The sequence below is a fragment of the Molothrus aeneus genome, chromosome 7 (genome assembly GCF_037042795.1).
Source record: "Molothrus aeneus isolate 106 chromosome 7, BPBGC_Maene_1.0, whole genome shotgun sequence".
NCBI lineage: Eukaryota > Metazoa > Chordata > Aves > Passeriformes > Icteridae > Molothrus > Molothrus aeneus.
The window spans coordinates 16,126,759-16,139,885 of NC_089652.1; the positions used below are offsets into that span (position 1 = coordinate 16,126,759).

Sequence of the window (13,127 nt, forward strand, 5' to 3'; positions counted from 1 at the left end):
TTAACTTTTATTTACACGTATTTGTTTATTTATTTATTTATTTATGTATTTATTTATTTATTTATAGTGCCACCTGGTCCTCCAATTCCAAGGATTGCTGACACAAGTGCAACTTCCATTGAGCTAGAATGGCAACCTCCTGTGTATAATGGTGGTGGAGATATCACTGGTTACCATGTGTACAAACAACTGATGGGTGTGAATGAGTGGTCACGCTGCACAGCAAAACCCATTAAGGTCCTGCAGTTTACTGTTGGAGAGGTGAGGGAAGGTGCCGACTATAAGCTCCGTGTTACTGCACTCAATGCAGCTGGAGAAGGACCACCTGGGGAAACTGAACCCGCAACTGTTGCAGAACCTAAAGGTATTGAGACTGTATTATTTTTAAGAAATGCCCAGCTGCTTAAAAGGTGGGTTTGAATCCCTCCCTCCAACTAATGAGCTTTTTCTCTTTCTTCCACAGAGCCTCCCACTGTTGAGCTGGATGTTTCTGTGAAAGCAGGCATTCAGGTCATGGCTGGACAGACTATTAAAATTCCTGCTACTGTGACAGGGCGTCCTGCTCCCACCATTACATGGGCTATAGACGAGGGGGAATTAGACAAAGATCGAGTTGTTATTGAAAATGTTGGCACAAAATCTGAGTTAACCATTAAGAATGCATTGAGAAAAGACCATGGAAGATATGTAATTACTGCTGCCAATAGCAGTGGTTCAAAATCGGCGGGAACCAGAGTAGAAGTATTTGGTAAGAAAAATATTTTCTCAAATTAAATAAGCGTTTCTTTTGGTCAGCGTAAGCTTTACCTTACTTGTTTGATTTTGTTTTTCAGATGTCCCTGGACCAGTCCTTGACCTAAAGCCAGTAGTCACAAACAGAAAGATGTGTTTGCTTAACTGGTCTGATCCTGAAGATGATGGTGGCAGTGATATCATAGGCTTCATTGTTGAAAGGAAGGATGCCAAAATGCATACATGGAGACTTGCTGTAGACACAGATAGATCTAAATGTGATATTACAGGTCTAATTGAAGGGCAGGAATATAAATTCCGTGTTAGTGCCAAGAACAAATTTGGTACTGGTCCAGCTGTGGAAATAGGACCCATTCTTGCAGTTGATCCATTAGGTAAGATGACTCATTTTGCCGGGTTTTTAAAAAGAAAAAAAATTAATGGCAGATTAATTAGACAATATTTTTGTCTTTCCCTCTATACAGAAAGTGTCTTTATTTTTCAACTACATGGGTAGGCATCTATCTAAGCTTCATTACTTCAGTCAAGTTTCTGAATCAGTTCTCTGAAGCTAGTGTAATTCTTTACATAGCAAAATACTGGTGCCTACTGAGACACTACTTATTACTTTTTTCTCCACATACATGAGAAACTTTATACGAGCCACAATCATACTCAGATTCTTTGCATGTAAAAACTATGGTTTTAAAAGGCCAGAGCCACTGCATTCTTATGATTTAAAATTCTCTGGAATTTTAATTTTTTCTTATTGTAATTTATCTGTATTAATAGGTCCTCCAACAGCACCTGAGAGGTTCATGTACACAGAGAGGACGAAGTCTTCCATTACACTTGACTGGAAGCCTCCACGCAGTGATGGTGGTAGTCCCATTTTAGGATATATTGTTGAGAAGAGGAGACATGATTCAAAAGATTATGAGAGAGTTAATGCAAGGCTCTGTCCAAAAACATCTCTTCTCGTTGAAAAACTCGATGAACTTCATATGTATGAGTTTCGTGTGAAAGCTGTCAATGAGATTGGAGAAAGCGAGCCATCACTGCCCCTCAATGTAGTTATACAAGATGATGAAGGTATATCAACTTTAAAGAAATGCATATAAATATCTTTAGAACACTTCAAGGCACTTTCTCTATTTCATCTCCATCTTCACTCTGTCACTTTCCTTCTTTCAGTGCCTCCAACGGTTACATTGCGTTTGGCTGTGAGAGGAGATACTATCAAAGTCAAGGCAGGAGAACCAGTTAACATTCCTGCTGATGTAACAGGCCTGCCAATGCCGAAGATTGAATGGGACAAGAATGAAGTTTTAATTGACCAAACATCCGATGCACTTAAGATAAGCAAGGAAGAAGTATCTAGAACAGATGCAAAAACAGAACTCATCCTTCCTGCAGCAGTGAGGGGTGATAAAGGCACTTACACTGTGAGAGCTACCAATCGTCTTGGCACTGCATTCCGCAATGTGCATGTCGAAGTGTATGGTAAGGATGCAACATTTTACTAAAATGACAGCTATTAAAATGCCTTTGCCTTCTTTTTAATGTAGTTCCATGCTCTATTGCTTTCATACAGATCGTCCTTCTCCACCAAGAAATCTTGCTGTTTCTGATATTAAAGCAGAATCATGCTATTTAACATGGGATGCACCTCTTGATAATGGTGGTAGTGAAATTACCCATTACATTATTGAAAAACGCGATGCTAGTAAGAAGAAGTCTGAGTGGGAAGAAGTCTCCAAAGGCGCTGTTGAGAGAAGATTTGGGGTAATTTATAAAATATTTTTATTACATACTTTAGTATGCATAAAAATAAAATTACTTCATATTTAATGGAAACTGCTACTTGCATAAGTACCTGTGCTCGTGCTCCATTTAGACTCCAGAATTACTGGATGAATGTTTCCCATCCATGCATCTGTGTTATCCCTTATGTGACAAAACAAAAGAAATTGTTCACTTTTGCTATTGAACCTCAGCTGAACTAGAGAGAAGACACCTTCCTTTCCATTTTCCAGAATTATTAATTTTTTTTTTTTTACCAACTGCAAGAACAAACGTGATGACATTTTTATTTATGTTCAGTCCTATGCACATGAAATAAGAGTATTCTTAGGACATCACATAGAACTGTGTAGTACATAAACATTGGTACATCAGTCTGATTGCAAGATAGAATTTGAAGTGAATACTTCTGCTTAAATCCAAATAAGTTGATTCTGAAAGCAGCCAAGTATTGATTTAAATCCTCTTTTTCAGGTATGGAATCTTACAACAAATGAAAAATACCAATTTAGGGTCCGGGCTGTAAACAAATACGGAATAAGTGATGAATGCCTCTCTGAAAAAGTTGTCATTAAGGATCCCTATGGTCTTCCTGGACCTCCTGGAAAGCCAAAAATTTTGGATCGCACCAGATCATCTATGCTGGTGACTTGGGAGCCTCCTTTGGACAACGGTGGCAGCCCAATAACTGGCTATTGGTTGGAGAAGAGAGAGGTGGGAGGTGTCTACTGGACACGTGTCAACAGGGCTCCTGTAACAAAACCATCAGTAAAAGGTCTGGAGCACAATGTGCTTCGTTTGGCTGAAGGTGTTGAATACCAGTTTAGAGTTATGGCTGAAAATCTTGCTGGAATTGGCCCTCCCAGTGAACCATCAGATCCAGCTTTGGCAGCAGATCCTATATGTAAGTATATTATTTGTATGACTGTCTTAGAGGACTGTATCACAGCAGAACAAAAACTGTGTTACTACCACTTTTTTTTAATTTATTAATGAAAATTATTAATAATGAAGTATTAATGTACTAACATTAATCAAAGGTTTTGTTTGCATTAAACCTAAGAGAATATATTGACACAAAGTTTCTGATTTTAAAATTTTAAAAATAATTAGCTTTAATTTTAACTTTTTACCTCTTTTATGTACCTAATACTGTAATAACACCAGTGTAGGCATTGCCAAATAAACTTCTGCCTTGTACATAAGTATCCCTTGCTAACATAGGGAATATATATAATCAGTATGCACATTCCAGTATTTATACTCTATATACAGGTAAAGAAATGAAAATACTTGCATTCTTTTAGAAACCTATCTAGAAAAATATAGGAAGACACTAACACTCAAGTAATTTTTACTTGCTCTTGTTTTACCAGTTGTGCCTGGTCCACCATCATGCCCAGAGGTCAAAGACAAAACCAAATCATCTGTAGCACTTGCATGGAAGCCTCCTCAAAAGGATGGTGGGAGTCCTATAAAAGGATATATTGTTGAAATGCAAGATGAAGGTAGTACTGATTGGAAGAAGGTGAATGAAGGAGACAAACTCTTTCCTACTTGCGAATGTGTTATTCCCAACTTGAAAGAACTCAGGAAATACAGATTTAGGGTGAAAGCGGTAAATGCTGCTGGAGAATCAGAACCAAGTCCTGCAACATCAGAGATACCTATCCAAGATATTCTAGGTAAGAGTTCCAAGAACTGATTTCGGTATTTTTATGTAAATGCCACTTACTGCTATGAATGTTCAAAAAGGATGCCAAGCAAGCCAAAGTCAAAACAAAATAAAAAATTATACAAGAATGTAACAAAAGACTGACACACATCTTTGAAAGTTTCATTCTTATGTCCATTGCCAGGGAATGCTTCATCAGGAAACTGATGAGCACCTACAGACATACTAATGAAATACTGTTTATTTTATGAAAAATTTACAGCAATGAGTTTTTCTATTTGTATACTTCCCAGTTTCCTTTTTGTATGTCCAGCCTTTGTCACATGAACATGCATTCCACATGTTTCTGGGGGATTTCAGCATTTCAGTGATGATGGGATTTTGCTTTCAGTAGCTCTTAAAATTCATATATTTAAATATTTTTGCAGAGGAACCAGAAATCTTCCTTGATCTTGGAGCACAGGATTTGCTGTCTTGTCGTGCTGGCACAACAATTAAAATCCCAGCTGTTATCAAGGGTCGTCCAGTTCCAAAAACATTTTGGGAGTATGAAGGAAAAGCAAAAACAGCAGCAAAGGTTAGTAAAAGTAATAGGTTTTTTTTCCTACACCTGTTTCTAGACATTTAAGCCTATTCCCTTTTACATTTATATTATTTCCATTTGTTTGTAGGAGGGAGGTCATAATGTACCTGAAGAAGCTCAGGTAAGGCAAGCCATACTTTTAACCTCAGTACTGTTGCATTTTTGAAACATAAATATTCAAGTTTGCTCTATAACTTCTTTTTGCTCTTATAATACGCAGGTGGAAGCAACTGATACACGTTCAGAGATTATCATCCCTGACTGCAACAGAAGTCACTCTGGACGATACAGTATTACAGCAAAGAATAAAGCAGGACAAAAGACAGTGCATGTCAGAGTCAATGTGCTTGGTATGGCTTGCATATACTGAAGTATCCAAATGTTAGGGTTTTGTCTTATTTTTCTAAATACTTAAGTAAAATTTTGTCTGTTGTGCTTTTATCTCAACAGATGTCCCTGGTCCACCAAAAGACCTTAAAGTAAGTGATATTACAAGAGGTAGCTGTAAACTCTCATGGAAGATGCCAGATGATGATGGTGGAGATAGAATCAGAGGCTATGTTATAGAGAAGAGAAATATTGATGGGAAGGCCTGGACTAAAGTCAATCCAAACTGTGGCAGTACTTCCTTTGTGGTACCTGATCTCATAACTGGCCAAGAGTATTTCTTCCGGGTACGTGCAGAAAACCGTTTTGGAGTTGGGCCTCCTGCAGAAACCATCCAGCGGACCACAGCCAGGGATCCAATCCGTAAGTAAAATTAAAGTCAAACAAATCCTTTAAACCACATGGTACTGCATGCTGGATTTATTCACTCTTCTGTTTTGTTTGTGAAGATCCTCCTGATCCTCCTATTAAACTGAGGATTGGCCTTGTAACCAAGAACACAGTGAGCCTGACATGGAAACCACCAAAGAATGATGGTGGAGCTCCTGTTACACATTATAATGTTGAGTGTCTCCGCTGGGATCGTACTGGAGAAGTGAAAGAGTCTTGGAAGCAATGCAACAGACGTGATGTGGAAGAAACAAAGTTTACTGTTGAGGATCTTGTAGAAGGTGGAGAATACGAATTCAGAGTCAAAGCTGTAAATATAGCAGGTCCTAGCAGACCTTCAGCCACTGTTGGCCCACTTGTTGTCAAAGACCAGACATGTAAGTAGCGATACTAGTAAATACAAATTCCATTTTAAAATTATAAAGTATTTTTGTATACTATTTTTTCAACATTTTGTTGTAGGTCCACCATCTATTGAGCTGAAAGAATTTATGGAAGTTGAAGAAGGAACAGATGTTAAAATTGTGGCCAAGATAAAGGGTGTACCCTTCCCCACATTAACATGGCTAAAAGCTCCTCCAAAGAAACCAGATGACAAATCACCAGTGGTGTATGATCAACATGTCAACAAGATTGTTGATGAAAATACTTGCACTTTATTGATCCAACAATCTCGCAGAAATGATACAGGCCTATATACTATAACAGCTGTAAATGACCTGGGAACTGCTTCAAAGGAGATGCGGCTGAATGTTCTGGGTACGTATCAAGAACTCTTACAATTACATTAATTGATAGCCGGCATTTGATACTTGATTAATTATTCTCTCTTAAAACGTATCTTGTAGGTCGTCCTGGACCTCCAGTAGGACCTATTAAATTTGAATCCATTTTGGCTGATAAAATGACAATATCATGGCTTCCTCCATTAGATGATGGTGGTTCTAAGATTACAAACTATGTTATAGAGAAAAAAGAAGCAAATAGGAAGACATGGGTGGCTGTTACTAATGAGCCCAAGGAATGCATATTCACTGTTCCCAAGCTGATGGAAGGCCATGAATATGTGTTCCGCATTATGGCACAAAACAAATATGGTATTGGAGAACCTTTGGACAGTGAGCCAGAAACAGCACGAAATCTTTTCAGTAAGTAGAAATAAGCTTTCAAGTTATGTCCGTTGTTTCCATGTGCTGGTATGCATACAGCATCTGTTAAATACCACTGCTGTTTTCTCTCTTTACTAAGTTTGATAGAATAGCTTGAAGAGTTTTAGCAGTAGTACCTGGTTCTTAAAAGCATGTATAGCACTTAAAATATTTTTCTCCCTATTTGTGTTATATTAAAGCACAATTTCAATATTTTTAATGCTTAAATACACAAGTAAATATTTGTTTGATAAGATTCAAGTTATTCTATTGTATTTGGACATTATTGATGTCTTGGACCAGAAAGAATCAATTTCCTACCTTCAGTTTTGAAAGATAAGTTATACAGAAAAGCTCAGACCTAGGAGGAATGTTAGGCTGGCAAGAGAAAATGGTTCTTAAAACAACAAGTGTTAAGCTGAGCACTAAAATGAGGTAGTGATCCAGAAAGGCTAGGAAAAAAAAATTGTTGACAATTTTTTTCTGGAGGAAAGATGTTTCATTTTTCACAGAATTATATGTACCTGAATAGGGGTGAGAAACTGAATGAGGATAGAAATCTTGTGCAGATGGCTAACTGCCTAGTGCAATGGTGACCATGTGAGTGCATAGTTCTTCTGCACTCTAGCTATTTCCATGTATTTTTAGCATATTTTTTTACAAGCTATGTGTGAATTTTTTTCCCTCAGCTGTGCCTGGACCTCCTGACAAGCCAACAGTTAGCAGTATAACACGTGACTCAATGACAGTAAACTGGGAAGAACCAGAACATGATGGTGGTTCTCCTATTACTGGTTACTGGCTGGAGCGCAAAGAGACCACTGGAAAGAGATGGACCAGGGTTAACCGAGATCCTATCAAGCCTATGGCACTGGGGGTTTCATACAAAGTTACAGGCCTTATTGAAGGCTCTGAGTATCAGTTCCGTGTGTCAGCTATCAATGCAGCTGGTGTTGGCCCACCAAGCATGCCATCTGACCCAGCACTTGCTAGAGATCCTATTGGTAAATATTTAAATTATTTTTTTCTAAATTTGAAAGTATTCAAATAACATCATATAATACATTTTTATGCTGTATGATGATATTTTTCAGCCCCACCTGGCCCTCCTATACCAAAAGTTACTGATTGGACAAAGTCTTCTGTGGACTTGGAGTGGTCTCCACCAGTAAAGGACGGTGGTTCTAGAGTCACTGGCTACATTGTTGAGTTTAAAGAGGAAGGAAAGGAAGAATGGGAACGGGTAAGTGGAAAACCATTACAGAATCAGCACTTCTCTTTGTGTCTATCAATATGAATTGCTCCAGAAAAAATTTCTTTAAAAATTTTTGCTATTCAAGTTATTTTCTAAAAGTTTGTACCATAATTATCTTTGTATGTTTAAAATACCAGACCAAGCTTGTCCTTCCTCAACATGAAGTTTATTTTGCAAATACTAGATATAGAATTTTACAATTTTTATTTCAAGATGTCAAAAAATATGTAGGTAATATGTGATTAAAAAACACAGAAGACCAAGTTAGAACTGTCAGAAAAGTAAACCTCAGTGGTATCAGATGATGTCAAAGTGTTTACAACTACTATGTTTCTACATTTTCCTAATTTTTTTCAATAGTGCATTACTGAAAATCTAACTGGTGCACACCTTGGCTATTTTTTGTATCTTCATAAATACATGGGTTCATTTTAAGTAAAACCCATATTTTCTATACTGTTTCCAGGTAAAGAGACTTTATATTGAATTTTGAAAAGAAAATAAATTAATTCCCTTTTTTTTGTTGCTCTCACTTATATGAGTTGATGTGTCCAAAAATATATGTAATTCTTCTGAGACCAGACTATTGTAATTGCTATATAGATAATTCTAACAACCTTCTATGTTAGAATATGTTAGAAAAAAGACGAATCTTTAGAGTAGCTTGTAGGTCCATGAGATATATTTCTTTTAAAAATTCTGACGAATTCTGTGTGAGCTAGATCCATGTACATCCATGTACACTTAATACTTTCGTGTTCTTGTAAATCTGAAATAATATCTAATGTCAGATTTGTTTCAAACTCTGCAAAGAAATTGATGGTATCTTGATGTTTGCTGATTACGATGTTTTTTTTCCAGGTAAAAGATAGAGAAATTAGAGGAACCAAGTTCGTTGTGACAGGATTAAAAGAAGGTTGTTTTTATAAATTTAGAGTTAGAGCAGTAAATGCTGCTGGCATCGGAGAGCCTGGAGAAGTTACAGACATTATTGAAATGAAGGACAGAATTGGTATTTATCATTTTGATTGACATTCTTAGTATCTCTAACACAAAGTAAGAAAAGGAAGTCATTGACTTTTTTTTTTCTCTTCCCTCAGTGGCTCCTGATATTAATTTGGATGCAAGTGTCAGGGACAGAATTGTTGTTCATGCTGGAGGAGTAATTCGGATCATAGCATATGTCTCAGGAAAACCACCTCCAACAGTGAGTTGGAGCAGGGATGAGCAAGCTTTGCCAGAAGAAGCCAAAATTGAAGAAACAGCTATTAGTTCTTCTTTAGTCATCAGGAATTGCAAAAGGAGTCACCAGGGTTTATACACTCTTCTTGCTAAAAATGATGGTGGTGAGAGGAAGAAGACAATTATTGTTGATGTGCTAGGTAAATAGCAGCTTCAGTGCTTGTGAACAAGTACAGTTTCATAAGATTCAGCATGTATGTTTCAATACTCCATTTTTTCCTTTTCTTCCAGATGTGCCAGGCCCAGTTGGAATGCCACTCCTTACAGAGAATCTAACTAATGACTCTTGTAAATTGTCATGGTTTACTCCAGAAGATGATGGTGGTTCTCCTATTACCAACTATATAATTGAAAAACGTGAATCTGACCACAGAGCTTGGACTCCAGTGACCTACACAGTTACAAGACAGAATGCTACTGTTCAGGGACTCATTCAAGGGAAAGCCTACTTTTTCAGAATTGCAGCTGAGAATATAATTGGCATGGGTCCTTTCACAGAAACAACAAAAGAGATTCTCATTAGAGATCCAATAAGTAAGAATATTTTTTGTTTGGGGGCTTTCATATGAGATTAATACACAAGGAAGATTCTGAATATGAAGAAAAATGAATCTACCATATTTTTACTTTGTTCACAGCCGTTCCTGACCGTCCAGAAGACCTGGAAGTAAAAGCAGTTACCAAGAACTCTGTTACACTAACTTGGAACCCTCCAAAATATAATGGAGGCTCAGATATCACCATGTATGTTCTAGAGAGCCGCCTCATTGGAAAAGACAAATTCCACAAAGTTACAAAGGAGAAAATGCTTGATAGGAAATTCACTGTAGAAGGCTTGAAAGAAGGTGACTCCTATGAGTTTCGTGTGAGTGCTTGCAATATTGTGGGGCAAGGCAAGCCATCATTTTGCACTAAACCAATCACGTGCAAGGATGAAATTGGTATGTTTCCTTTTCATATTTGTTTTGAAAATAATAATTACATTTACTGATTCCTTACTTTTTCATATTAATATTGCTGACATTTGTGGGCTTTGTGTATTTTGTGTTTCAGCTCCTCCCACACTTGACCTTGACTTTAGAGACAAGCTTATTGTCCGAGTTGGTGAAGCTTTCAGCTTGACTGGACGCTACTCAGGCAAACCTGCACCAAAGGTTACTTGGCTAAAGGATGATATTGTTGTGAAAGAAGATGACAGAATAAAGATTAAGACAACTCCTACAACTCTTTGTTTGGGGATAGTAAAATCTGTCCGTGAAGACACAGGCAGATATTGTGTTACTGTAGAGAACAGCACAGGATCAAGAAAAGGATTTTGTCAAGTTCATGTCGTTGGTAGGTTTTACTGAACAATATTGTATGTAATTTTTATTGGTGATTAGAATTCTTTGATTTTTATAAAATTTAAGTATTGAAATCTGCTCTTTATTACAATAATTCAATTTACTGCTTTCTCAGTTATACTAAAAAGCTATTTATTTATTTTAAGCACATATTTAACTCTGAATTTGTTTATTCAGCGTGAATAATTTAATCTCTCTACATGCATTTAGAGAATCTCAAAACTGTAGAAAATGTTAATCACCAAATACTTTCTAAGCATTGAGGAATTAATTCTAGTATGTCAAACATGTATTACAGAGGAATAACCGTGAAGTCTTGATTCCTTATTATAACTGTGCTGTCAGGTTTCTAATTTTATACTGTATTTGCTGTATTGACAGTGTTTAATCTATGTTGTTTTGTGAAGTTCATAAAAAAGCATGGGTATGCTTTATTTTTTCTTAAACAGATCGCCCATCACCTCCAGTAGGCCCAGTTATATTTGATGAAGTCTTTAAAGATCATATGGTTGTTTCCTGGAAACCTCCATTAGATGATGGAGGCAGTGAAATTACAAATTACATAATTGAGAAGAAGGATACACACAAAGACTTGTGGATGCCAGTTACATCTGCGACAGTGAAGACAACATGCAAAATTCCCAAGCTGCTTGAAGGAAGAGAATATCAAATTCGAATTTATGCTGAAAATCTTTATGGCATAAGCGATCCTCTCATCTCTGATGAGATGAAAGCCAAGGATCGTTTCCGTAAGCTTTTAGTTTTCAATTTTATTTAGATACTCCAATCTTTATTCTGTTTGTAATGCTCATACACTCTTTTTTTCTTCTCACCCCAGGTGTTCCTGATGCACCTGAGCAACCAATCATTAAGGATGTAACCAAAGACTCTGCTGTAGTGGTTTGGAACAAACCATATGATGGAGGCAAGCCAATAACAAACTACATTGTAGAAAAGAAGGAAACAATGGCTACAAGATGGGTCAAAGCTACCAAAGACCCAATTTTCCCTGGTACAAAGTTCAAAGTACCTGATCTTCTTGAAGGTTGTCAGTATGAATTCCGTGTTTCAGCAGAAAATGAAATTGGTGTTGGTGATCCTAGTCCACCATCAAAGCCAATTTTCGCTAGAGATCCAATCGGTAAAGTATCACATTTCATTTCTCATTGAATTTTAAATGCACTGAGTTTCAGTTTAAAAATTATTCTAATGGTTTCTTTTTTTTCTCTCCCATTTCTTTATTGTTTTATTTTTATAACAGCAAAACCAAGTCCACCTGTTAATCCAGAAGCAGTAGATAAAACTAAAAATTCAGTTGATTTATCTTGGCAACCACCACGCCATGATGGAAATGGCAAGATAATTGGCTACCTTATAGAGTTTCAGAAAGTTGGAGATGAAGAATGGAAACAAGCTAATCTTACAGCAGATTCATGTCCTGAAACAAACTACAAAGTCACTGGTCTTACTGAGGGATTAACCTATAAATTCAGGGTCAAGGCAGTCAATGCAGCAGGTGAATCTGATCCAGCGCATGTTCCTGATCCAGTAGAAGTAAAGGACAGGCTTGGTGAGTTTAATAAAATCAGATAAGTTAACCTAAGAACAGACTTTTTTTTTCCTCATTTTGTAAAAACTTGTATTTTTGATTCCAGAACCTCCTGAGTTAATACTTGATGCTAATATGGCCCGTGAACAGCATGTAAAAGCTGGAGATACCCTGAGACTTAGTGCTGTTATTAAAGGTGTTCCATTCCCAAAAGTTACTTGGAAGAAGGAAGATCATGAGGTCTCACCCAAGGCTGATATTGAAGTTACAGGAGTTGGCAGTAAACTTGAAATCCGTAACACTGTCCATGAAGATGGTGGGATGTACTCCCTGACAGTTGAAAATCCAGCTGGTTCAAAGACTGTTTCAGTAAAAGTTGTGGTCTTAGGTAATCTTTTTGTTTTCCCTTTATATAACATCTTTTTACTCTATAACTGAAGATTAGGAAATAAAGGAATTTCTGGAAAATATCTGTAAACCAAGTTATCAGCCAAGTTATATTTTTATTTTTATGCAAATATAAAAAATAGAAAAAGGACTAAAAACAACATAAAACATAATATAGTTTATCTTGAAATTTACAATGTTTTTAAAGAAATGCTTCAGTTACCAAATAAATAACAAATTATATTTTTATCAATGTTAGATAAGCCTGGTCCGCCCAGAAATCTGAATGTCAGTGATGTTAGAAGCGACTCATGCTATCTCACTTGGATGGAACCAGAAGATGATGGTGGCTCTGTGATTACCAACTATGTAGTGGAGAGGAAGGATGTAGCTTCTGCACAGTGGGTAGCCATCTCATCATCCTCCAAGAAACGCAGTCATATGGCTAAATATCTGATGGAAGGCACTCAGTATCTCTTCCGAGTTGCAGCTGAGAATCAGTATGGTAGAGGTCCATATGTGGAAACACTTAAGCCTATCAAAGCTATAGATCCACTGCGTAAGTGTTTTTCAGTTATATGGTTTGATTTTTTTAATATGGGATTTGGTAATTTTGAGGTTGTCCTGTTGGTA

The 13,127-nt window shown here is 36.9% G+C and overlaps 1 protein-coding gene across 1 annotated transcript in view; it reads left to right on the forward strand.

Annotated features, from left to right (window-relative positions):
- Positions 1-13,127, forward strand: part of TTN (titin) — a 234,120-nt gene that overhangs the window by 161,406 nt on the left and 59,587 nt on the right. The window contains 27 exon segments of the mRNA XM_066553743.1: positions 68-364; positions 464-748; positions 834-1,127; positions 1,525-1,824; positions 1,927-2,235; positions 2,327-2,517; positions 3,010-3,439; positions 3,912-4,220; positions 4,639-4,787; positions 4,882-4,914; positions 5,014-5,143; positions 5,244-5,543; positions 5,630-5,947; positions 6,033-6,329; positions 6,419-6,718; positions 7,408-7,722; positions 7,813-7,961; positions 8,835-8,985; positions 9,074-9,355; positions 9,447-9,749; positions 9,854-10,156; positions 10,269-10,550; positions 11,008-11,307; positions 11,397-11,699; positions 11,820-12,128; positions 12,214-12,495; positions 12,754-13,053. Coding sequence (XP_066409840.1) covers positions 68-364; positions 464-748; positions 834-1,127; positions 1,525-1,824; positions 1,927-2,235; positions 2,327-2,517; positions 3,010-3,439; positions 3,912-4,220; positions 4,639-4,787; positions 4,882-4,914; positions 5,014-5,143; positions 5,244-5,543; positions 5,630-5,947; positions 6,033-6,329; positions 6,419-6,718; positions 7,408-7,722; positions 7,813-7,961; positions 8,835-8,985; positions 9,074-9,355; positions 9,447-9,749; positions 9,854-10,156; positions 10,269-10,550; positions 11,008-11,307; positions 11,397-11,699; positions 11,820-12,128; positions 12,214-12,495; positions 12,754-13,053 — 7,221 coding nt within the window.